Source organism: Anastrepha obliqua, chromosome 1 (genome assembly GCF_027943255.1).
Source record: "Anastrepha obliqua isolate idAnaObli1 chromosome 1, idAnaObli1_1.0, whole genome shotgun sequence".
Lineage (NCBI taxonomy): Eukaryota > Metazoa > Arthropoda > Insecta > Diptera > Tephritidae > Anastrepha > Anastrepha obliqua.
The window spans coordinates 172,260,108-172,287,852 of NC_072892.1; the positions used below are offsets into that span (position 1 = coordinate 172,260,108).

The 27,745-nt window shown below is 38.5% G+C and overlaps 1 protein-coding gene across 1 annotated transcript; it reads left to right on the forward strand.

The window, feature by feature from the left end:
• The first annotated feature begins 212 nt into the window (after positions 1–212).
• LOC129241005 (probable basic-leucine zipper transcription factor Q) lies at positions 213–26,762 on the forward strand. Its single transcript, XM_054877119.1, has 2 exons — positions 213–350; positions 24,778–26,762. Exon 2 carries the CDS (start codon positions 24,781–24,783, stop codon positions 26,215–26,217), a length of 1,437 nt encoding a protein of 478 aa, XP_054733094.1. The 5' UTR covers positions 213–350; positions 24,778–24,780; the 3' UTR covers positions 26,218–26,762.
• The last annotated feature ends 983 nt before the right edge of the window (positions 26,763–27,745 follow it).

Sequence of the window (27,745 nt, forward strand, 5' to 3'; positions counted from 1 at the left end):
AGCCCGTCAGGCAGTTAGTCAGTTAGTTTGTCCGTTAACCACTCAGTCAATTGTCTCAGCCAAGTTTTTACTCATGCAAGTCGGTTATGTATGCATATTGTTGTTATTGTTGCTGGTGTTGCCTTTCCGTGCACTGCTTAGCGCCATCGCTGCTGCTTTACTTGGCTGGCAAGCGTTTTCAATTTCGTTCAGTTGCTTTTCGGTTCGTGAAGTGATCTGCCGCATACCAAAAACGCCTCTACTGCACATTTTCAAGCAGCCGCCTGACAAACAACTAAACTTTTAGGTCTCCTGCTTCAGCAACGTTCACATAAATTATTGGCAAAATTAATAAAATTGCAACGAGAAAAGTGAGTGGATATTAGAAATGAAAGAGGTGTTACATATAATATATATAAATATATATATTTTTTTTTTCAAACTAATTCATACTTGGTGAAAATTGTGATGGAAAAATATATTAATCTGAAGATATCAAAAAACCTTATAAAGAAAATGAAAGTGAAAAAAATGTTATCTACAAAATTAGTTGGGCTTTAAAAAAATATTAAATATTAGCTGAGTGTTAAATGCTGTTTATTGGTTGATTATTTATAAAAATAATATAAGATTAACCAAAAACTCGAAATTTTATTATATTAATTTATAAATGTATAAAAAATGTTATGAAAAAAGTACAAAATAAATTTATAAATGGACAGATCACACCTACATATGTGTGTATGTGCATATGTATGTAGGTATGTATGTATTTTCCAACAATAAAATAAATAAAAAATTTAATAAAAAATTACATAAAAATTCCTAAAAATACTAAAAAAATAGCGTTGGTGTTAAAAATTCACTTACACACATATGGCATGTTTTTGTTGTAGGAAAATACATACATACATAAATACACTGATACATACATACATAAAAATTTATAATCCTACCTCATCCCTTACTTATGGATGCGATATCCGTTTTTATAAAGGAGGGAGCCTGCTTTAGAAGCTTCAAAAAATCGATTTTTTTGTTTTTGCATAAATGTCTTCCCAAACTATGCAAGAATATGTCCTCAAAATTTCAGAAGCAAATTCAAATATTTTCGGAGTTACAGAAGAAATTGTGAGCAAGCTTCGAGCAGGTATACGAGCGAATTTTTTATATACAAAAACTTTGACGCGCGATTTCTCGGTTTTTTATTTTTACGATTTTCCCTAATTGGTGGGAAAGATAGGGAAAAAGAAACATTGATTGTATTCGGAACTGAACTCTCTTCTAGTTCAACCTAAAAAACCCGAAGAAAGTTATGATTAACCCTCTTTTTAAACAATCTAAAGTGAATTTATTTTTCCAAAAAAATGAATTTTTTTTTAATTAGCGAAAAATTGTTGAATTTTTCACTTTTTGTTTAATTTCCTTGGTTTAACTAGAAGATCCTATACTAAAATAAAATTTTTTTTGGGGTTTTGGTTTCAGATGAAAATTGCTACCTGCATCTTTCCCGCCGCATCTCGAGGCGCCTCGGCAAAATGCTTGTATCAAGCAAAATATGACATATATTTTAACGAAAAAATTTTAAAAGACTGTCGAAATATATATCAATAAAACCTGAAAGTTTCGTTTCAATTGAATATTTCTTTCCTTCCCAAAAAAATCCACGAAAGAATCGATTTTTTGAAGCCTCTAAAGTAGGCTCCCCCCTTAACCATCTCAACTGTGTGACATAAATTGGATATGGATAAGGTGGCTGATAGTCTCTGCCGCTAACTGTCCTTATTGTGTAGTATCATTTTTTATAATTTTGTTGCATGTAAATAAATAAATGAATAATTGTATCCATAGTTATCGAAAGGGGCGGGTCTATAAATTGTTTATTGATATCACTGCCATCACTGCAAAATTAATCACCTTATCTGAAAATATGTAATTTTTGCAAATGGCGTCGTGCATCAATCTTTTTTTTTACATTAAAACGAAGTTAATACGAAGATATTGACCAAAGTACCATGTGGCGCAAAACTAATCACTTATGAACCAGACAGCTGCAGCTCAAAATCATTTTTGTTTTTTACAATATTTACTAAAAAGTGATTGAAAAACAAAATTGGATTATTAATTTTGCGCCACCTTGTACAAATATATACAGTGAGTTAAAAAAGTATTGGCACACTCGAAAAATCAAAGTTCTCAGTGCTATAACTTTTCTTCTAATGAAAGTATAAGAAAATAGAAAACGGTATTTACTAAATGTATTTATTTCTTAGGTATTTGAACAAAAAACAAATTGATATCGACATACATAGGTTTACAAGCTCAACCTTGAAAGGTAAAATGAGGCACAAATTCACATCAAAAAATTATTGTCACATTCTTTATGTTAGCTTATGCTTTCGGCGTTGTAACGGTAAACTCCCGTTATTTTCACACTCGCTGTTTACTTAATCGTACGTTTTAGATATTACATACGGTCGAAATCACTTTTGATCGCAATTTCAACGGACATAGACCAAAATGGGCCGTGGTGCTGAAATTTCCCTAAAACTACGTCAATTAACGATAAAAATCCTATCGCGAAATTGGCAAACTTGTCGATAAATCATGGCCCAGCGTTCGAAACATCGTTGCGTATTATTGCAATATTGGCAAAATAGCTCCGGAGAGCAGATCTGGGCGCCCAAAAAAATTAACCGTGAGACAGAAGCGAATTGTGGTCTCCACGGTGGCACAAAATCCAAAAACTTCGGCTGTCAAATTGTGCAAGACCCTGCAAAATTCATTTGAAATCAATTTGAACCCCGAAACTGTTCGGAATACCCTATATAAGGCTGGGTATAATGGCCGAGTTCCTCGACGTAATCCCTTCATTTCGAAGGTAAAAAAGAAAAAGAGGCTAGAATTTGCTAAACAGCTTGATTGATAACAGCTTAACACAGCTTTTTTATACTTTCATTAGAAGAAAAGTCATAGCACTGAGAACTTTGATTTTTCGAGTGTGCCAATACTTTTTTGATTCACTGTACACTCAGCAGCAAGACTGTGCGTACAAGGCAAAGCTAACTTATCACTCACTCAAAAGATTATTATTATACCATACCCCTTACGAGCTTAAGAATTTAACAAAAGTTTTCCAAACATGAAAAGATAATCCATTCCAAATGTTCCAAACTTAAATTATTATATATTTAATTTATTATTATAATATACACAGTTTAGTATAAAAATATTTACCACAAAACGAAAACCTTGTCCAATAACCACATTAAAACTAAAAATACTTCAAGGATATTGAACGCAAAAGTCTGCGTACAAATCAAGGCAGGTGCAAAACCAGGCAATTAGAGCTACAATTACTAAGACGTTGGATAATCTTTCCTTCTGAAAACCTCTAGTAAAAGTCTTGGCATGGATTCCACTAACTTCAACGTTTCTTCGGATGTGATTCTATTCCACTCATATTTCATTCAATTTTTGAGCATTTCTTTGGATGTAATGGTATGCTGACGAATCCTACGCTCCAATAAATCCCTTACATGCTCTATAGCATTTAAATCAGGTGACTGTGGAGGAGTTTTAAGCTGCTTAGGGACGTTGTATAACAACCAAAGCTTTGTAACAAGAGCAGTGTGCTTGGGATCATTGTCTTGTTGAAACAAATATTCGGACCACAATTCTAATTTATCCACACTTAGCTTCAAATTATCTTTTAAGATATCCAAATACACTTTGTGATCCATAGTTGCCGGTGTAAACTCTAAGTTTCCACTCTTTTTGCACACATACCTATACAACCCCAAACCAGTACTCCGCCTCCACCGGGTTTCACAGTCGCTTTCAAATTTTGAACATCAATTGCGGTTCCTGGTTTTCTACACACAAGTTGTCATCCCTGAAAAGCACCTTTCTCCAGAACTCTTTGGGCTTATTTACATATTATTTGGAAAAGGCGAGTCGCTTCTGTCGATTGGCTTTCTTCATCCAACAAGGCTATAAAATCTAGCCTTTTTCACAGTTCTTCGAACAGTACCTTTGCTAAAAGATTTGGAAAACTGTAAATTTATGTTCATCCTAGGGTTACTTTGTACTTGCTGCACAATATATCGTTCCTCCCGATTTGTATGTAAGTAGTGGAGTTCAACCAGTTCGTGGACGGGATACGTAATCTTTACTCTCTTTAAAGTTTTTAATGACTCTCGGACTGAGGAATGAGTTCTTCCGACGGTTGCTCCTATTTCGCGAAAGTTTTTCCCTTCTTCCCAACCTTATAAACATTTTTCTTTTACTAACTTCAATTTCTTTTCTTTTCGCCTCCATGATCTTTTACGCTCTTGAAAACTCTATAGATGCAATTAAAACTGATTACTTTTGAATAATTTGGACAAAAGCATACTAGTTACCAATGATGCACCCACGCTACTTCGGAAAAGTACCAAATTATTGTTTATATGCACATTTTTGCTGCGTATTTATCGGTAGCTTAGAGGCAAAAGCAGTAGCTAAGATTATTCTTGGTGGAATATTTTAATTAAGGATTGAGTAAAATTCGAAAAAGTATTTTGAAAAGTTTTATTTATTTTTCGGACATATGTATAGCAGCATAAATGCTAAAGAAAATAGTTTGTAGGCATAGTTTTGCTGCTGAGTGTATGTCATATCTGAGCAAAAGTGATTTTTTTTTATAAAAATCTAAAATTTAGGCTAACAAATAAATTAACTTGAATGTTTTTTATTTACCAATGGCAGTCAGCTATCACAAAACCGTCAAAAATATAGCTAACGCCCAGTCAGCAGCTTTCTCTTTTCCTCTTGAAAAATCGGCTCCCTTAGCAAGATACTGGGTTGCTAACTCTAGAATTTTTTAGTAAAAGTGGAAGAAAAGTAAAATTTGTAGGAAAAACATTTCGTTTTCAAAAGGGTGTATAAGCACTTGCTCGGTATGTCCATAACCAAAACGATATGGAAAGCATCCTGACATACCTACAGCTTAAATCAGGATATCCTAGAGCATATTTTTGGGGCAATGCACGTGAAAGATGGACGTTTTGACATTTTGAATCCGATGCCTTTCAAATACAGGTTGAGGTAGTACTTACTAGGTTACATTAAAGATACATAAGTTACCAATAAGAGTCCATTTAGCAATATGTAATTAATAACAGCCTCCTGATTGCAGATGGAGAGAGGTTATGAGGAGAGATTATACGGAGCTTTTTCATGGCGGGAATACACTCGGAGGTTTGCAATTGCTTGCCGAAAGATGACCGCTGTTCGAGTTTCATGCCCTGAGATTCGAACCCAGGTATTTCTGGATGGTAGTCACGCACCAACTTATTCGGCTATTTGCTCATGTTTAAGTTTACATGCCAAATAGTTATTCGAGAAGAAACAGTACTCAATTGTTTTGTTTTAAATAATTATAAGTGATCAATATCAAAGACCAAACTTAAGAGATTAATTCATTATATAACACAAAATAAGGCTAAAGTTATTAATATTTCGTCGAATGACCCTTGTTACTGCCCGAGGCATTTTTTTTTTATTTTTTTTTTTTTTTTGGAGGAGGTTTAAATCAAAATGTCAGAATCACTTCTAAGGGTCCATCACACCAATGGTATGTGGGGCACGCTTCCACAAATCTATAACAATCCTACCACTTCGGCTAAATTCTACCCTGGGATCACAGAAGTAAAACCTCTGGGTAGAGCCGCGTTTATGTACGAAGACATGACAGATACCTGCATGCAGGTTTCTCGCCTGCAGACATATAAAAGCTATGCGCCGTGAATAGTCCCTCCTACTCCCACTGCGTTTTTAGGTGGTTCTAAAGTAAAAAAGACATCGGATAAGTTGCCATAATGTTATATTAACTACCGTCTTGTTTTGTGTGCGGTACTCGTATTATAGTGAGTGTTTCACTCAAAAGTCTGTGCTTGTCGTCGGTTCGTCAGAAACCGTCCGTCTTTTCTCCTGCTGCTGCTGCTGTAACTGTTGCACCTTGCGTTCCCAATCAATGTGGCGGAGTCGCGTCATGATTTTAGCTGCCTTTCACTTACTGCTGGTTGCGCACATGGCTCGTATGAGGGTGGAGCGGGAGGATGGTTGGTGACCCAGCGCTTGTTCGGTAATAGCTCGTTCCTCGCTGAAGCCATCGCAATAAAAAAATCACGTGTTCTGCGCTTTCGTCAGTATTCGGACAGTTTTGAGAGATATGGCAGTCTGACAGCTTAAAACAGTGCAAGTATTCCCGAAAACAGCCGTGTCCGCTGAGCACTTGCGAAAGGTGATAGTCGGTGTCTCCATGTTTTCTTCCTAACCACTCATCAACCACTCATAATCTCACCGCTGCTGCCACCGGCCAATTGTCAGCAATAGCTCAGCTGTTTTTTGTACTGGTATGGGATGTACTCCTTGTACGTTATAGAGTCGATTCATTTCATCTGCCAAAAGGTCCAGAAAGAGCTTTCTAGCTTTACACAGATTGCATCTTTAGTCAACGTTCTGTAGGCGCAAGCTACTTGCCTTGCCTGTGTGCCTGAGTGATTTCCCTACGAGGCGTAGAGTCCATCAAAAATGATGGGAATCACCTTTTATATTTTTTGCAAAGTCTTTTAAATCTATTTTATATGATATTTGTGGAACTCTCTTTATTTCTTCGACATCTGCCCAAAAATTTTCAATAAGTGTGAGTTCCGGTAACTGAGCCGGTCAGCACATTGTCTGAACGATTTTTGAAGCGAGCCAATTTCTTATGTCCGATATTCGTAACTAGCCGTAAGTTGTTGTCCTTTCTTCCTTGCTTTTCAATTTCCGTACTTTCTCAATCACCAGACTAAGTTTCTTTGATCTCACACGCTGACGATTGCTTGACATTGATGTTGGGCAATGACATCGATGACTTGTGTTCAAAAATGATTACTTCTCCAGATTTTTTCGCATCTTCACTGCAAAGAACCTCCAACTTTACCATACAGAACTCACGTCGATTTACAAGGCGACCTCACCTGAACGGGGGCAAACTAAAACTGATGGTTAAAGTCGATAATACACCAATAAACACAGTCAATAATCCTGAGTTACTGGATATAACCTTCGATAATTTACTCTTTTTTATGGTGCACACCACCGCGATTGCCACTAAAGTGCAAAATCGTAACAAGGTCCTCAAGTCGCTAGCCAATAGCACTTGAGGCAAAGGCAAAGCACCGATGCAGGCGACATTTAAGGCAATCGGCCGATGGATTCTAAATTACACAGTGCCCATCTGGTCGCTTGGATGACTCGATACGCAGTTGGCGAAGTTTCAAACCTGCCAAAATGCTGCACACAGAAAGGCTACGGGATGGCTGCTGATATTTCTCATTGAATATACCACACAGTGAGGCATATATGCTTCCAGTTAGGGAGCATAGTAACATACTATGCTCATCAAGCAGCTCGTGCTACAGCCTCCTTAGTGCTTTCGTAGCAATCACACTCGCACTTACTTGCTAAAGATTGAGCCATCTCATATGTATGTAAGAGGATATCACTATGACTTAACTGACTTAACTGACTACACTCAGCAATCACTCAACCTCCCAGTATACAGACAGGCTACAAACGATATTCTTCGGGAGTCCCTAACCTCCTCTATGAGCTCACGCTCGCCGAATGTCGTCACTGGAGTCCAACCATCACTAATTCCAGACGAAGAGCCGCTGTTGTCTCATGAGACCCACCTTACTTTAGCACAATTACGTTCCAGACACGGAAGTTGGTTAAACTTCTGCCTCTCCGGAATCAAGCCTGACTCAACATGCCTATGTCCGGCATGTGAAGGTACTCCACACGACACTAACCACCTTTCTTAATTTGGTGTTTCACCGAGATTCGAACCTCCGTTCTCTCTATGAATTCCGAATGGTAGTCACACACCAACCCATTCGGCTAAGGCGGCCGCGGATTTTTAATTAGTCAACCCTGAAAAAAGATTGACGAGGATAACCGAGAGACTTCATCGCGATCAGATACGGTAAGCACAGGAGAATCCAATGCCAAATAACCCGCATCAAGGGGATGACCCTAAAGCATAATATTGACCCCATATAGCAGATACTTTTTTTGATGTTTTTTTGGCGTTAGAAATACGCTTTTCCTATTTTGCCTATCGAGAGGTAAACGGCGGAAGATTTTCCTGCCGGCTTCAGCAGCTACCGCCCCTGGAAAAAAAAATATAAAAAAAATTATGGTAATTGAAAAAAAAAATTATTGAAACTATACGAAATTTCCAATCGCAATTAATATTTTAAAAATACTTTATGAAATAATTAAAAAAATTACATCGCTGCTTCTGATTAAAATTAAAAGTGAATTGACGCAACCACTAAATAAAATGCCTAATCAGTTGAGAAAGTTTTGTTGTTGTTTTTTTTTTATACGACTGTCTTTTTTTTTTTGTTTCATTCGACTTGCGCGTGTGGCAGCAAACGCTAATTGCAACAAACAGCTAAGTGAATGCCATCAAAGCTGCAGCAACAACAATTGCACAAATTGAAAGGGTGCGAAAGCAACGCAATGCCACCAGCACGCCATAAATCTGACACCTCGCTGATGAACCTTTGCTGGGATAAGAAAGCCAAACAAAAAACAATAACAAATACGAGTACAACAACACTAAGTACCTACTCATAAGTAGCTGTGGCATAGAAGACTAGAAGAAAGGCGAAGACAATGCAGACTATTTGACTGTGACACCATAGCTCAGAAAAAAAGTTACAAAAAAAACGATGCACAACAATCAGCGCAAGTAATGCGGCAGCGGGAAAAGTATTTTTAAGATTTTCACTTTCATTCGGTTCAAGTGGCAGTGCCTGCTGATGCTGAGGCATTTATTGTTTTTTTTTTGCTCCTTATTTTTTTTTTGTCTATTATTTTCTTAATGCTGTTGTTTATTTGCATTATTTTGTTATTTTTGTTTTGGTATTTTTTTTTTTGCTTTTTTTGTTTTTCGTAAACCACAAACGCAACTTTAATTAACTAAAACAAAAAGCTGCGGGAGATAAAGAAACCATTTCACTTAATTGAAAGTTTATTAAATATGCGAGTAGGAAAATTATTATTAACACAATTAAAATGAGCAATGACTACAATGACTACAATGACAACAACAAATAAATACATCCATGTGTGAATAACTTGGCAAATGCCAAAGTTTTGCAAATAATGCAAAAGAAGTGCAAAAACAAAGTGAACTTTAAGTTGTTGAGAGTGCAAGTCGTTGGAGTCAACGCAGCCTAGGGTGGCCCACAACTTAATGAGAACGGCAACAACGATGCGCACAAATAATAAGTAATCTGAAATTTGACTTTCATAAGACTTTTGCCGTGTAGGAGATTTCCATAGAAGTAATTATGGGACAAACGCTCATCACAGTTTTTGTGTTTTTAAGATTTTTTTAGATGATTTTTATCGATTAGATTTTGTATTTGATGGAAAAAATGTCTCAGGATTTAAAATTTATTTTTTTTTCTTTGCTGAATTTTTAATTTTTATTTAGAATAAAACTCCTTTCCTATTGTTTTTGTTGAATGAAAAAAACTCGCAATCTTCAATTTTTTTTTTTTCCTTTGAACATTTCAGAATTTTTATTTAGAATAAAATTCATTTCCTATTGTTTTTAATTAATGAAAAAATTTCTTGGTCTTTAAATTTTTTTTTTTTCTTTGAATATTTCAGATTTATTTAGAGCAAAGGTCATTTCCTAATGGTTTTATTTGATGAACAAAACTTTCGGCATTTAAACCTTTTTTTTTTTCTTTGAAGTTTTCAGAATTTTTATTAAGAATAAAATATATTTGCTATTGTTTTTATTTAATGAAAAAAAAATCTCAGTCTGAATTGTTTTTTTATATATTGAAGATTTCAGAACTTTTTTTAGAATAAATATTTTCGGGATATCTAATTTTTGTTTTTTCTTTGAAGATGTCAAAATTTTTATTTAAAATAAAATTAATTTTCTATTGTTTTTATTTAATGAAAATAGTTCTCAAGCTTTAAAATAACGACAAAACATTTTTTATTTATGAATCGCATTTAAGAACGGAAGAAAAATATTCAGGTTTTAAAATATACAAAAAATAAAAATTGATCAATTTTTTGTGGCCAAGTAATTTTGGCCGACGTAGCCGAATAGGTTGGTGCGTGAATACCATTCGGGAGTGCATAGGCTCGAATCTCCGTGAACGTAACAGCAAAGGGATAGAAAAAGTTTTTTAGCGGTCGCCCCTCGGCAGGCAATGGCAAACCTCCGAGAGTATTTCTGACGTGAAAAAGCTCGTCATAAAAAACCATCTGCTATTCGGAGTCGGTTTGAAACTGTAGGTCCCTCCATTTGCGGAACAACATCAAGACGCACACCACAAATAGGAGGGAAAACTCAGTCAAACACCTTACAGAAGTCTTCGCGCCAATTATTTAGTTTTTAATTTTCCTATTTGTTTTTTTTTTATTAAATAAATTCACAAACTTCGTAATATTTACAAAAAACAACATGTAATGTAATTATTACCAATCTGTTGGGTTGATTTTATTTTCAAATTCTGAGTTTTTCTTGTTTAATTTTACAATATGAAGCAACTGGTACTCTACACAATCATCTGTTGCCACTCACCAAATCCAGCGACTGGCTAGAAAATCGGGCAAAAGCTGCGCATCCATAAAATTAAAAGTATTCACAGTTAACGCATTTTCTTCTTTCTATCGGGGCATTTATAGATCCGGATTTTAGGATCTCTTTCATCCTACTTCGCTTTGGCTTCCTTTCGCTGCCTCTGTTTGAAAGAACGAATGTTACTCTAGTAAATGTAAGACATTCACACATAAAATTCTCAGTGTTGTTCGGTTCCTCTAAGCACGACCTGCAAATCAAGCTTCAATGATTCCAATGCTGGTCATATGCTGACTCCACGAGTTGTATCCTGGAAAAATACCAGCCACCAACCGAACGTCTTTTCTACCAAGTTTTAGAAGAAAATTCTACAGTTTCCTGTTTAGGCTTGTCACAAAACACTTTGTAGTTCTGCTACGTTATATTGAGAATACCGTCTTTTTCCGAAAATAAGACACTGTCTGATTTTACACAATTACCTCGATGATTTCTCACCATTCTGTTTTCAATACAATAAAAAAAATATAGGTAACACGTGTACTATCGTAACCGGTAGAAGGAACGTAAATTGACGAAGAAGCCTTGTGGTGAACTGTCGTTTGAGCTCCTTAGCCTAGAAATACCGCGGTCTCATCGATAGCAACCATGTTGGAAGATTTCGAAAATATTAGACGCAAGTGCACGCTTAACAACTTTATTGTCTTCCAACTTAAACAAGGTTGTTGATCTCCTTAGACACAGTTTATATCGTTTGAGGAAGTTTTCATTTTCGGAAAAAGACGGTATTGTTGCTGAAGTGAAAAGTGTTGCTGATCAACCTTCAACATCAATATCTCGAGATTCTCAACAATTAGGCATTCAAGAATGGACTGTTTGAGAAATTCTACCAGTGCTCATGGTAGACATTTAAATGATATCATTTTTCACATGAACTTAAATTGGTCAGAGCCGTCGTTTGAATCAAGATAGTGAAAACTGAAAGAACACAAATTTGTACATGTTTTATTTTAAAATAACATTTAGGTGCGTCTTTTGAAATACCCTTTACTTATGTATGTATGCATATCTAATTTTTTTTAGAACTTTTTTTTTCATTTTTCCTATTTACAAAAGTATACTAAGTATTTAGAGAAAATATAAAAAATGATCACGCTTTAATTAATATAAAAAAGAAAACGTAATAAACTCTTAGGCATCAAATTATTTTTCCTATTTTTTTATAAAAATTAAAAAAGTCCTCCGGCTTAAAAACACTAAAAAAAGTTCGAATATAAACCCTATATAAATTTGTTTACTACCAGAAATAAAAATTGCACGTGTTTGCACGTTTGATTGCCACGGGAAAGTATTCGCAAAGTAGAAATCAAAGAATGAATTCGCCTTGTTTCATTCTGCGTTGACAGCCTCATGGACACGGCGAAAGGAAAAAAACATATCAAAAAAAACTTTAAAACTGTTTGTGTGGAGCCCGTTTCTCCAGCAGTCCCTTGCGGTGATCATCATTGGGGAGTCCTTTGAAATCCATCTAAAATCAATTGGACAAGAAGGTTTAGTTTTGTTAATAAATAATCTTGTGCCTGATCGAAGCTTTTTTTCATTGCTATTTGCCATCTTTCTGGTAGTGGCATGATTCCACGCTCATGAAGTTGTTGGTCTTGGCTGGCAAAAAACTGATCCAGGTGATTTTAGACATGTTCGTTTGAGGTAAATTCCAAAATTTTTTGCAGTGACGGGACCAAATAATAACAGAACGGGCCAGGTCTGGAGAATATAGTGGGTGTGGCAGTACATCCCATCCAAGCTGTAAACGCTTTTGGCGAGTGATCAAACTTCTATGAGGCCTCGCATCATCTTGGTGGAACACTACACCTCTTCTGTTGATTAATTTTACCCTTTTCTTTCACATGCGTCAAGGCGACGACACAAATTTCTCTCCGTGAGGACATGGGGAATCCATATATCGAGCTTTGAGGTAAAACTCAGGCTTTTTAGGTGGTTATAAACAGTTGAACTCGATTAATTTAACCTCTAATCTATCTCACGTGTTGTTATTCGCCGGTTTGCATCAACGAATGCCTTTTTCGCGTCTTTATCAGCTTCAACCGGCCTTCCAGAACGTGGTACATCTTCGGCAACAAAATTGCTGGATCGAAATTTTGCAAACCAGTTCTGGCACTGGCGTATTGTCAACACATCTTCTTTATACACATCGGTTAATTTCTTTCTGGCTTGAACAGCATTTTTACCTTTTCTATAGTAAAAAAGTAAAATATGACGAAAATACTGCTTATTGCTCTCCATATTTAAATGGGCACCGACCAGAAACTACTGCATAAAATCAAATGAACTTATTTACACACAAGCCTTGCTATATCAGCTGTCAAAACATATTATATAATGGCAATGCGACTTAAGTGTGAAGGAAGCTGTGAAAAAATACAATTAAATCCTCTGTCGGGAAAAAAAAACGAAATTATTTTCCGAACAACCGAATATTTAAAAAACAGAAATTATTAAGTAATAAATTTTTATATTACTTAATATAATAGACTAAATGGTCTTTCAAGAATCGTGCCTGTATGTTGTTTTTCAATAGTAACTTTAAGTGGAGAGTTCAGTTTATCACAAATAGTTTTTGAGATCAGGGTGGTTAAGTTTCAAGGGCCGGTGTTGATTTTGAATAAAATACAATTCTTTTAGGAAATTATTATCATTTCTCTTTATTATGGTAATACTGGTATAGCTCAATTACGTGTGGAACAAAATATCGGCCAAATGGCTGTCGCGGCATCGGCGACACACCTCCATCCGATGGCCAAATTTTCGATGACGCTGAGGCATAATTGAGGTTCTATGCCGTTAATGTGCCGAATTATCTCATCCTTTAACTCTTGAATTGTTGCTGGCTTATTGACGTACACCTTTTCTTTCAAATAACCCCAAAGAAATAAGTCCAACGGTGTCAAATCACATGATCTTGGCGGCCAATTGACATCGCGGCGACGTGAGATTAGAAGGTCATCAAATTTTTCGCGCAAAAGAGCCATTCTTTCGTTAGCTGTGTGACAAGTGGCACCGTCTAGTTGAAACCACATATCGTCCAAAACGCACCACACAGTCACCCTTTGTGGGCGCATTGGTTTTTTGGCAATCACTCTTGGATTATCATTCGCCCAAATGCGGCGATTCTGCTTATTGACGAATCCACTGAGGTGAAAATGTGCCTCATCACTGAAGATGATTTTCTTCGAAAATTGGTCATTCACTGTTGCCATTTCCTGCAACCATTCTGCCCGTTGCTCTATTATGTATCTTTCTATGATTCAAATTGAGTTAGTCTAAAATTGAAAAATGACAAATGAAATGCAAAAAAAGCTCGACGTTTAGATCTGGTTCACATTCAATATCGGCCCTTGAAATTTAACCACCCTTTACAAAGTTTGTATGTTCTCTAATTCGGGGTGTAAAGGAAATTAGTTCGTTATTTTGTGTACAACAAGGAAAAGGTGAAAAGATTTCCTAATCCTTGGTGATAAATTGGCGTTGTATAAGCTTTAAACATTTGCTCAAACAGCTGATCGTGTAAGTGGCTAAGTAGCGCTAAACTTACGTGCATCCATAAATGTATGTATGTATGTATGTCTGCACTGTAGATGATGACTGTCTGCCAGCAACCGCAGCACACCAAAAACCACGACAATAGCAAATCACGACCATGTTGGTGATGCCTATCAAGTGGTGACACTAATGACAATGACGACAATTGAGGGAAACAAAGCAATTGAGGCGGTGGCGCGCACATGCGACTATGAGGCAATGCACTCAACAGCAACAGCAGCACTCAACGACAGCAATGGCCATTAACAGCTGTAACAACATTACAAACGGTAACCATTGCGCAGGCACAACACCAGACCAGGCTGACAATTTGACAAGCAATTTTTCCATCATTTTCTGGGCAACCACAATTTTGTTGTGTTATGTCAGCGTGGCGGAGCAGCAGCTTAAGTAAATCAAATAAGTTTTAAACGCGTGAAAACCACAAAATACGATGACCAAAGAAAACTCCAAGTGCGGTTGAAGAGCGTAAATGAAATTCGTAGTAAGTCGGAGGTGGCAGGTGGTGGTCATTAGATGCCCAAACGCTCGCAAAGTGTTATTTCCGCGAAAGCGGCTTGTGTGTGCGCGGAGCAACGCATTTCAAAGCGCGTGAAAAGAAAAGTGAGAAAATGGGCATAAATGCGTACGCTTATGAAGAGGCGTAGAGAATGGCATACGCATACATGGTTACACAAACAACAAAAATAAAAGCAATGGATATTTCGGGGGGAATTTGTGTACTTAAATAAGGCAAAGATTTCCAAAACTTATCTGGCATGCCCACTTACCTTTCTTTTTTATGATGCCTCATTCGGGTGCGCGTGTGTGTGCGAGTGTTGTCTATTTTATCAGCAACAACAACAACAGCGCACACAAAAGTTACGTAAAAATATAATTATCGTAAATGTTGCAACATTCAAAACACTGGAATAATAAGAAACAAAGGGGCAGCCAGCCTACTTTTTATTTGGAGCGCATCGATAGCCGCTGGATTTCGTTTCATTTCGTATGCAGTTGCGGCTGCGTGTAGCGCGCCCATTACGAAATCCGAGTAGCCGCGAGTAAATGTGCAGTTTAGCATTTTACATTTGTGTGTGTATGTAATTGTTTTCTTTAATTTCGCTGCCCACTTCCAAATGCAAGCCATGCCACGTGAATTCGAATTCGAAGCACTGCAATTAAGCGCCATTTCCGCTGACTGCAATCAACGCGGCGGCGCGAACTCACCATGAACCCGCTATGATGTAATCGCGCGAATGCATAAAAACAGCACACAAAACAAATAATAAGAAAAAAATAACAAAAAAAAAAAATAGCGCGACGACAATAGTAACGACATTCAAAATAAACGACAGCGATTTGCAAGTTAAAGACTTGTGAAGCGAGCGGCGGCCAACAACCGTCGTCGAAGCGGCTTATGCGCACACATACACACATACATGCACATAAAATGACGGAAGCGCACGAGACGCGCGCGGTTGGAGTTGAAGCTGAAAACCAGCTGGTCAACCGTGACATTGAGACTTTGCGACGCTGATTTGTGCGCATATCAGCGCATGCATACATGCATACATGTATGTATGTGTGTGCTATAATGTGTTTACAGCAGCTTGTCGCTACTTGTCGCTGCTTGCATACGAAAGCAAGTCGGAAATTGGCCAACTTCGTTGCGGACTATAAAAATCTTGGCCAACGCGCAGGCGGCCTAAAAAGCGAATCAACTAAACGAAGATGAAAAAAGTGCAAAAAAAAGACATGCATGCAGAGCAAAATAAGAGAAAAGAAATTATTTACAAAAAACCTACTTAGCGCGCAAGCGGACGGAATTGAAAAGGCAATTCACAGTAACGCAGCAACCAGCAAAAACAAGCGGAAAAATAAATAAAATATATTTTTCGTAGCGTTTGTGGGCGGCCAACCATTTGAAATACCCAAAATGCTATTTAAGTTGTGAAAAAACGAATGCCACACTCACGTCGCCTCGCGCGCTTGCGTGCTGGATGAGCTCAATGCAGCGCGCACATATTCGCAAATCCCTACTGCGCGCGCGTCCCACTTGAGGATTTCATAACAAGACAAACAAAGCTCAGCGAGTACGCAAATAGGCAAACGATAAGCGTGTAAAATGCAAGCAAATTTATTGACAGCTAAATAAGTAAAAAGAGGCGATAAAATACAAAAATCCATTAGTAACGCAAAGCACCAAAACAATTCATCATTTGCTGTTGTTTTTTTTTCGCCCTCTCTCTCTCTCCTGATAGTCACTCACGCGCACGCGTACTCGCAGCCGCTCTTGCGAATTGGTAGCGCCTCAGCACAGCGCATACGGTAAATATATGTTTGTATGTAGAATATTTAGTCGTGGCCTTTGCGCCACAAATGTGGCCTCGCGCATACATTGGAGTCGAGCCAAAGTTGCTGGCACTCCGCCGCGTCGCCGCATTCTTCTCGTTTGCCATTGAAGTCACCACTGCCGCCACCACGCACACTCAAGTCAGTCAAGCGAAAGTGAAAGTTTTTCTTGCTTTGCCAGGGAAAAACTCACAGAAACTGCAAGTGATGTGAAAAAAATCAAGGTAAAGCAAATACGGCAATAGGCTGAGGAGCAAGCAAGCACACACACACACACATACGTACATGCATTTGTACATACTTGTTTTTGTAAACATGTAGGTAGTTTTGTTTTTGCTTGGGGTTTCTTACCGGCCAAAGTAGCACGTGGCTCAAATGATATTGTCGACAATTTACTGGTTTCAATGCGTCAAAGCCGGATAGAGGCCCAGAGAGAAAAACTTTTTTTTTGAAAATAAACTTTTATAAAAATACGCAGCGCCGAGTTGTAAACAACTGAGAGCGTTTCTGGCTTAGCATAACGGAAACCAAAATTCAACACCTAAATCCTTTTCATCTGATTTTAATTGCCCTGATATCAGCTGTGAGGTTAAAGATGAAGAACCAGCATCGGTTTAAGCTGGCAGACACCCCTTTCTGTCCAGGCTACACCAACATGGTGGAGAGTTCGGAACTAGTAATTTTGTACTGTGACCGCTTTAAAGAAGAAAGAGATGCACTAGAAATAGTTTTGGCGCATTCAATAGCCTTAACCACCCCTACAAGAGATAGGTTTTCAACCAGTGCGAAGTGAGAGTCAGAGCCGACGACAACCACAGACACTTGAGTCATTGACTCGCAAGGTCTTACTACTTGACGTAGAGACACAAGAAGACGAGCCTATAGCATGAAGCTGGCTACAATTATGGTGGACCCAGACGTGGGTGAATAAAATTGAGTGTCCGTTCTAGGCCTTCCTGAGGTAAAGCAGAAAGTAGTCCCTGGAAGGGCGTCTCCCCAAAAGAAAAGGAGAGATTGTTTTAGTAGCCGCACCACTCAACGCAGTAGACGACGGTCGTTGTAAATGCGAAGGCATTTTGAGCCCTACCTCATCCACCAACAAAAGAAAAAAAAGGTGAAGAAAAAGCATTATTATTATTACTATTATCCGGCCGCGATGAATAAATCTATAGTCTAACCAATTTTTTGCTACGGATCAGATTTGTGGGCTTTAAATGAAAACGACAAAGAAAAGCTCCAAATATTTGAAGGAAAAAATGTGGGAAAAATCCTCTCAACAGTTAAACACAGCGACGGTGAATGGTTCATAAAGTAGTGGGGCTGCAGCCATAACGATATAGCCGAAACCATTACCGTAGTCGCCAAATTACAGTATTCGTTCATTAGTCATGCCGTAACGGTACGGCACCATTAATTGCAGCTTAAGATGAATCCATGAACTGAACCAACCGATAAAAGGAGACGAGGTTTTGATGTGCCCTAAGAATCAGATGGCTAGGTCCTGCCAAGCTCAACGAAAAATAATTGACTCTAGACATTTACAACGAAAGCAAGAGGTAGACCAAGAACAAAATGGATTGACTAACTGGAGAATAACAGGGGAAACTGTAAGAAATCGACCATATATAGGGTCAAATCGTGGCATTTTGTTCAGCGAGCCAATGCTCACGCAGAACTGTAGCGCAAAACGATGATTATCCAGCCATAGTGCACTGCTACCTCTAATGTTGTCTATTGCGTTTGACCGCCCGCTTGTTATCGAAGGCTTCAAATAAATTTGCTTTCCAAAGCTTTGAATACAATGGACTTTTTAACCTGAGTATTTTAGGAGTTACCAAGCTCTCGATGCTTCATCAAATTTCAATTCCAATCATTTTACATCCACTTTTGCGATTATTGACTCTTTAATGGCTCTGAAACAGATATGTCTTCCTACAAAAATAATCATGTTTTGAATGAATTAGGATGTGTATATATATATTTTCAAGTGGTTGCTAGGTGGAACATAAGGCATCAATAAACAGACTAAAATTTTAATTGCTTAAAGTTAGAAATATAATTTGTCTCGAATCAGTTTAGGCCATCTGCAGCCACTCTCAGCCTGCCAAGCTCGCTTGTGGGTTGTAGTTACCCATTTGCTAACCGTGGCTTTGATGGCTGCAGAAGGGAGTGGCAAAACGGGCTCTAGGCCAAAGAAGTTGGGTTAATCTGAAACTCAGCACCCTAGGACAAGTATGGCAACTCAAATAATACTTTTATATGAAAACCAGCTTAAAACGCTTTTCCCAATCACTTAGTGACTAAAACCTGGTATGCCACGCCCAAGTACATTCGACTATATGGCTGCTACAAATAAGCTTTTGAAAGAAAAGTAAGAAAAAAATGGTTTACTGTGGTAGAGATGGTCACTATAGCATAGTAGTCACATACCGAGGATGCTTGTCTAAGACAGGGCAATCGGTAGCCCTAAGGCCCATTGTACTCGTAATACCTGTATTTGATTTTCATCCCCTAACTAAGTTACTGAAACCACTTAGATCTTTTTAAGAAGGTATCTCTATTCCCTCCAGGAAGACATTTTGTAAATTTCTCAAGTCTTGAAAGAAATAATCGATAATAGGTAGAAGCCGTGCGTCTTTGAAGTGGAGGTTATTCACAGAGGAGGTGCTGTACCAACTCAATTTCTTCTTCATCTCCACAGCTCCTGCAGGTAGACCGAGGAACCGTTGGATAGACACAATGGAATACGATCTCAAGAACTTGGGAATACGTAACTACGAAGCAAAAGCTCAAGATCGTCCGCTTTAGAGGAGTTTTGTGAAGGAAGCTTTGACGAACCCCATGTTGTAATGCTGTGAAAGAAAAAGAAGAAGATTCAATTTTGTCCAGAGCGTTTTGCAGACCCTGCAGTTAGTGGTCAGAGAGCATCTTCTATTGGTTTCCGCGATTATGCTCAGGTCAATCGCAGTGCACAGTTCGTTCAGAGGAATGCTAATATTCTCTGCCACTCGCTGAAGGGCAGGCTCAGAGCCTTTCCTTGCACACTCATCCACACTTTCATTACCCTCCCCTCCAGAGCGGCCAGGGACCCAAGAAAGTGTGGTGCTGCGTTGTTGGATGAGCGAGAGCATTCTTCAACACATCTTGAATTGATGTGCACTGAGGTCAGTGCCTTGAATGCTGCTTGACTATTAACAAAAATAGTAAGGTTTACCGGAGGTGAGTCCATTAGTCGTATCGTTTTTGCTGCTTTGTCTACATATAGTGTAGATCTTAGCTTGGAGAGTCTGAGAGTCCAAAAAGCAATTTAAGAATAATTGTTCCGAGTACACTCCCGATCCAGAGTCATTGCCCATACTTGAGCCGTTAGTATAAATTTGTTGGCTATCGCATAATTAAGCTAAATTTCATTGAACTATTTTTGTTTGTTGTTTGAAAAATATATCAATATCTGTAAAAAACACCCATTACAATGTATACTTGTTCCTACAGGGCACTCTCACTCTCTCATTATGTTTAGACGAATGGTTACAATGAGCGGATCTAAGTTCATGTGCGTGCGTTTGCTCGAGGTCAAAACACTGCGGCCAGCGGGTATCTGAACTGCAAGCAAACTTTTTTTAACTTAATTTTATCATTCAAAATCATCATCTATTTTTCATACATTTTTGTACAAATTTTTAATTAGTTAAAAATAGTCAGAAAATGAGTGCTGCGAAATTCATTTTGCAAAAAGTAATATTAATGTTAAAAAATTTGTCCAACACTCGGCATAAATTAAAATTAAGCGGAAACACCTAATGACTAAGCGGCAGTTAGTGACTACTCAATGGAGAAAATAAATGAGATAAAATAAATTACCACCAATTAACAAAATTGAAAATTCGCCCACCTGAAGTTTTTTTGCGAATTTAACGGTACTCAAAATATGAATATTAAAGACTAAATTGGCAAAATAGCCAACTGTAATTTTTTTGTTTTTCTATTTTTGTTTATGACACCAATTAAGTGCCACGCGCAAGTCGTTCATAGCTGGAGGGTGCCTGCTCGTGTCTGCCACAAAACAGTTAATAAAATGTAGATTCACGCCACAAGCTGCTGAAACTCCTCAACTTCATTGTTTTTCTTTTTAATTTTATCCCTCTCTTTTTTCTAAATTTTCTATTCAATACTTATTTTGTTTATTTCTTACGCTTCACCGGCCACGCTTTAATTGTCGATGCGCTTTCTTGATCAATGTACGATCAACGTACGATCAAGTCTTCTACGAGCCAACGAAATTAAGACTTGCAATAAAATCAGTAAAAGCTCAACAACAACAAGAGCGGTGCTTCTCGTAACAAAATATAGATTTCAGTAAAAACTTAAATGAAACGTAGTAATAAAAAATTGTGTTTATTTTACTCAGTTACTGTTATTTACTTTTCCATACATGAGTTGCTTTTATGCCTACTTAATTTTGTTGTGAAAAAGGAAAATGCGCAGAAATCGGTCAACGAAAACTGAAAGTGGCGCCCAAAGTATCCGCCTTCCAAGTTGGCTACAACAGCCGATAGGTACTCTCGTGCAGTTTACAGTTTAACAGCGCATTACCTCCATTTAAAGCTGTACACCGTCAAATTTAAATGACCATTTATCATGTCAAATTTTTATTTTTTTTTAATTCTTGCATGTCAGCAAACTCTTAATGTCCCATTTGATGTTAAGATCTTGCTTTTATTAAACTGAGTTGAGCGGCTTGCATTTGAGTGATGCTTTCGGTTAAGCTGAAATTATTTTTTTACCTACTCGTAAATGTAAGTGAATGTATTGTATAAATCTACTGTAAGGTATTTAAGGGCTGCCCTGAGCTACATTTAATATGGAAAATCCTGCCCGTTACCAACTTCAATCTATATAATAAGAGGTGTTATTTTGATATGCATTTATTTTGATATAAATGATCGAATGTTTATTTCATTATAAAGAGGAAAGTATGCCGTTAATGCTCGTAGTAAAAAATAACATGCGGCAAATGACCACCACGGCCACGCTTACAGGACAATATCCTTTTCATGAAATTTTCTATAACCGAATTGCACAGTGACTGTCCTCGATAGCCTCACGAATTCTATCTTTGAGGTGTTGGATCGACCCTGGGCTGTTGGCGTAGACCTTTTCTTTCACGCGGCCCCAAAGAAAAAAGTCACAAGGTGTTAAATCACAAGTCTCGGTGGCCAATTGTGATCACCTCTTCGAGATCGATATAACACGGTCCGGAAACTTTTCCCGTAAAAGGTCAATGGTTTCGTTGCTTGTGTGACACGTAGCGCCGTCTTGTTGGAAATAAACGTTGTCCAGATCAATACCATCCAATTCCGGCCATAAAAACTCTTTAATCATCTCTCAATAGCGATAGATAGCACCTGTTATTGAAAGTCCCTTTAATTTTGCCATTGTTTTGATTGACTTCTGACACGGTGCGTTGTCTTAAAGAAATAAACCAATGAGCAAATGCGGCACCCACTTTCAACTGAGCTTTCTCACAGTCAAATACTCATGCAATATAAAGTCAACGCATTTCTTTGATATCTTTAAGATGTCAGCCAACTCACGCAACTTCACTTCTGGATCTTTCAAAACGATTTTGCTAATTTGATGTTTTTAAAATTTCCTTGGACGTCCACTGCGTTGTGCATCATCGATGTGACTACGACCCCGTTTGAAATCAGCAAATCACGTTTTATTGTTGTTTCGGATGGAGCGGAGTCCCCATAATATCGGTCAGTCCATAAGTTCCTGTGTATTTCACTCTTAATGTCACTTTTTGTACGGTTTTTGCATACAAAAAAGTATTCGCGGAATATAACGGAACTATTTATATCTTCTTTGATATATTTTGCATTCAACAAGTGATTTTAATCGTGGATAGAAGCACGTGTTGTAAAAAAATAAAATGGAATCTTCGAACGCGTATAAGAGGCATATTTTGTATTTTTTTATAAAAGTGGTAAAAATGCATCAACTGCTGCAGCAGAAACAAACACTGTTCACGGAGAGGATACCGCGAGTGTAAGGACTGCGCAAAAGTGGTTTTCAAAATTCCGAAGTGGTAACTGCGACGTGGAGGATGCCCCGCGCGCTAGTCGTCCTGAAGTCTTTAACTTCGACGCCTTGCTCGAACTCGTGGAAGCTGAGCCAAATTTGACAGTCGATATGATAGCTCAGAGGTTAAATTCATCGCATGGAACAGTTCACAGGCACCTGGTTCAGTTGGAAAAGGTTTCGAAGCTGGGAAAATGGGTTCGGCATAGACTTTCCGTCCCCAACCTTCAGCAGAGAGTGAATGTGTTTTCTCAGCTTCTGCAATGGCTTGAGATTGTAACTTCTTTGAACCGTATCGTTACTGGTGATAAAAAATGGGTCCTTTACAATAATTCTGTTCGCAAACGCCAGTGGTTAGATAAAGATAAAATACCAGAACCGACCCCTAGAGATGGCCTTCACCCTAGGAAGATTCTTCTCTCTATTTGGTGGGATATGGCCGGTATTGTTTATTATGAACTTCGGGCACCAAACCAAACGATAACTGCTGATTATTATTCCCATCAGCTATCAAATCTGAATGAAGCACTTAAGAAAAATCGACCGTCTTTAGTGAATAGACCCAAAGTTTTGTTTCACCACGGCAACGCAAGACCTCATACCGCAAGGCACCGCAAGGCAAACATTAGGCAAGCTGAACGAGCTCGGATGGGAGCTAATGCCGCATCCACCATACTCTCCGGATATTGCAACTTGTGATTTTCAACTTATCCTTGGACTTCAATCCCATATGAGTAACAAGAACTACTCCTCAAAAGAAGCTATAAAAACGGTTTTCGAAGGGTATTTTGGCTCCAAGGACAAACAATTTTTTGAGTGGGGAATTGAAAATTAGCCTAACCGTTGGGAAACGATTGTAAATAATGAAGGAAAATATGAATTTTTTCTTAATTTAAAAATTGGAAAAGTAATGAATTACAATCACAATGAACTAAAAATCATTAGCGGCTAGGCCATCAGCTTAATATGAATTTTATTGATTAATAAATGCTTTAAACATCTTTTTTATTAATTTTAAGACCACCTTTAAAAAACGCACGAACTTATGCACTGACCTGTACTTTCAAGCCATTGCTTTGCTTGAACGGTATTTTGTGCCATCAAGATGCACGAAATTCTTTTTAATCCATTGTTTTGAAAATAATAAAATTGGTGTCACTCTTAGTACAACAATTCACGAATTAATAAATAGAATATTATGAAATTTTACCAGCTGTCCTTTTAAGGTTAGGTCTAACGGAAAAAGAAGTGAATGCCATAAAACTAGTGTTATCTATGTATATTATTAGGCACGGGAGTTTTCAGACCATGTGTTATTCTATCAAATGCCTGGCCGTCTTAGACGAATGGACTAGAGCGTAGCTACCATTCGACAATCGCCGGACTCGAAATACTCGAAAAACTGTAAGTGCTTCCATTTGTGCAAAAACTGCAATATTCACGCCCTAAATAGGAAGCGGAACTCGGCGAAATACCCAACAAAGAGTGTGCGCGCCAATTATTATTATTATTGTGAAACAAATTTTTAGATATTATTTTGAAGTGTCGTAGTATATTTTCTCGTTAATTAACTGCCGATATTTTTATTGTAAGCAATTTGTATTAAGGCCAGATTTAAGTGTTCATATGAAACGATTATGTAACGCGGCACAAGATGTCTTTGAGGATGGGAAAAGTCCATTAAAATAAAAAATAATATTACACTCGAAAATTTTTTGTAAATTTAAAATATTATATAAATGTAGATAAACTTAGTAATTTTTTTAATTTGTAACTTCCTACGCGAATGCATAACCGTAAAGTAGTCATTATCAAATTTAGGAAAAGTTCCGCAATTTACAGGGGAATTTAAAATTTTTAAATTTTTTCATGTTTATGTTTTTGGTATTTTTTCCACCAAGCCAAGTACTGGGAATTAGCCCAGAGCACTGCATTTGTAATATTGTACGTTTGTGCCAGTTAATTTGTGGTTATTACCGGCATAAGACGGAGCTACCTGCAATTAACGCAAACCCAAGCGAATTCCTGACGTTTTCTTGTACACTAAAGCAACAAAACCCATTCCAATTACTTTATTAACATTGTTTTTCTCCTCTTATGCAATTTTCCAGCGCATGCGCAGCAAACAACACAACGCAATGTCGTCGCCAACACGAGCACGCGCAACAACAAAAACCCCAAAAACTGCCACAGCTGCGATAGCCGCGTGCACACTTTTCCTACTACTCTCACTTGCGGCCACCAATGCGCAAACGCAAAACCCCACTCAGAAGGAAATCGCAGAAGTCACCGGCAAGCCTGCCATCTACAAGCCAGCCATCATACGCACTGAATTGCGTTTCGGACGCAACCTTGACCCGGAGAAGGTGCGCGTGGTCAATGTAAAATCAAACACCGGCGACAATGTAGAACTTTTGGTAGGCAAGGATACGAGACGCGGACGCCTTGATGATGCCATGGGCAGCTTCTTTGTGCGCAGCGCCGACGTACGCAAACCTACACCACGCCCACAAAACGCCAAACCAGCCTACGCATACAATTTCCAGCATACGCCAGCGCTGCTCAAGCAAGCCGAATTGGCGCGCCAAGGTAAAGAATACCAACAACGCAAAGCCGATGCGGAGGCACGTCAAGTGTTGAAGATACAAAATGCATTGCGACAGGCAAATCAGGCAAATGGCATGCAGACTAGTAACGGTCGAGCACAATATGCACGTGGACTGCAGTTTCGCGACGAGAACGAGGTGCATAAACAACAATTTGTGCAGCACGACCAGCAAAGTCACGAGCGACCGGTCAGCTACCTGCCCCAACAACGCAGTGCAAATATCAGCCGAAACAAAAGCTTCGCGTTCCCCTCCGAAGTGGATGGCGCAGCGCATGAACCTATCGATCGCTCTTGGCAGCCACTCGAAGCCGTTAATGCGCCACGCACGCGTAATTTGCGTCAAGCGCCCAACCCATACAATACACCATCTGACACATACCCGCTTGGTGGCGGTTTCACTTTTCGCCCCATCTTCAATGCTGCGCTACGCTCCGTAGCCGAATATTACACGAATGCCGCAAATAGTGTCAGTAGCACGGCACGCCGCTCCATGCGCCCAAATATCATTACCAAGGACGATTACTTGGCGTCGAACAGCAAAAAGAAGACGACCTACTTGCCCGCTGCCATAGTGTTGACCTCGTCCACGGCCGTGATGCCACCGAATACTAATAACAATCGCGATAACAACAGAAATAACAACAATAGTGTGAACAGACATAGCAGCCACTACCAGGGGAACGCATACGGTGGAGCGGCCACGCAAGCCAAGGTGCCAAAGTTGCGGGATTCGCCGAACCAGTATGCGGCTGCTGCTTCATCTCCTTCGTCGGCCGTGGTTGATGGCCCAGCGGTGACTGTGATTGAAGGCGTGCGTGTGCCCGATGCGCCAGAAGACAAGGTGCGGACTTGGCGAAATGCGCGTGTACTGAACAATCAGCTGGTGCCATACCCAGATGGTTATACGCCGCCCAAGGTGCAGATACAGCATTTCGACAGATGAGTGAACGATCGAAGCCGACGAGTACTTTGTACGTATAAACTGCCAAAAATATAAATGTTTTCCAATTCTTAAAACTACGACTACTTTCTGCACTTTAACAATTCTCTGCTACTGGAGTTAGTGGCAACTGAGGAGCGCAGAGCTAAACGGGGGAAGTTTTATAAGAAATATTTAAGTAATAAAAAAAATCATGGAATGGCTTAGTTTTGATTTTCCTCATTTGTCTGCTATGCAAAACATTCTTGCTGTATACTTTTTGTAATTTATTTATTTTTAATTAAAATATTCAATTTTCGTTGCTAATCGAAAATTTTATGATAAGTTATAAACAAATGTAAGCATTAGTAACATACATACATACATACATCTGTTGATTTTTTTTGTATTTTCCAAGTATGAAAAGATTATTCTTAAGTAACTCCCGAAAGCATGTTCTGCGAATGACTACTTCAAGTGTTCACTGGTTACTGTTTTTATGATCGAATTAAAAGTAAAGAAATCATTTTCGTCTATTTTCTCTAAGCAAATATTTTATGACTCCCTTCATTTCTGAAATGTTTACTAAACTGTATTTTAAGTAATTTAATTAGTATTTAAGTATTGGAATTATTTTAGAAGAGCTGAATAAAAACGAAAAATTCATTGCAACGTAGTTTTTCCCTTCGATTTGATGTTTCTATTCCAATATCTAATAAAGCAAACAGCCAACAGAGAATGCACATTTCACATTTATATACAGGATTACCAGGACAGCCGCCCGAGTTGGTAATGGCAATGGTTGCACGGCTTGCGCGATTTTGGCCGAGTTTAACAAAGCGCGCCAGTCGTTTCTTTCTCCTGCTAACCGACGCCAATTGGACACACCAAGTGAAGCCAAGTCCTTCTCCACCTAATCTTTCCCACGCAGAGGAGGCCTTCCTCTTCCTCTGCTACCACCAGCTGGTACCTCATCAAATACTTTCAAAGCCCGAGCGTTTGTATCCGTTCGGACGACATGACCCAGCCAACGTAGCCGCTGGATCTTTATTCGCTGCGCCATGTCTATGTCGTCGTATAGCTCATACAGCTCATCGTTCCATCGCCTGCGATATTCGCCGTTGCCAACGTGCAAAGGTCCAAAAATCTTACTCCAAGCGTCGCTTCATCGGATGTTGACATCGTCCAAGCTTCTGCGCCATACGTTAGGACGGGCATGATGAGAGCCTTGTAGAGTGTTAGATTGATCTATTGTGCGCCCCAAATTACTTAATTATACTTATTTATTATACCGCGGAATCGAACCAGCTCCTTAGGAGGGAGCAATTGTAGGTATTCCTGCACTAGTAGGTACGAGCACAGGGTTCTGTGCCTCCTGTGGCCTAATGCCTCACAGTTGGTGAGTACGTATTCTATAGACTCATCTTCATCATATGGAACTTCAGGACACAGAGAAATCTTTAAGTTGCTATCTGGGCCACATCCACTGTTCTTGGCGCCTAAAAACGATCTGATATCCATAATTTTATTTGGAAGAAAATTTCATGTCAGA

Bases quoted from the DNA above. Each gene is read 5' to 3' on its own strand.
- LOC129241005 (XM_054877119.1), top strand. From the start codon at position 24,781: ATGCGCAGCAAACAACACAACGCAATGTCGTCGCCAACACGAGCACGC.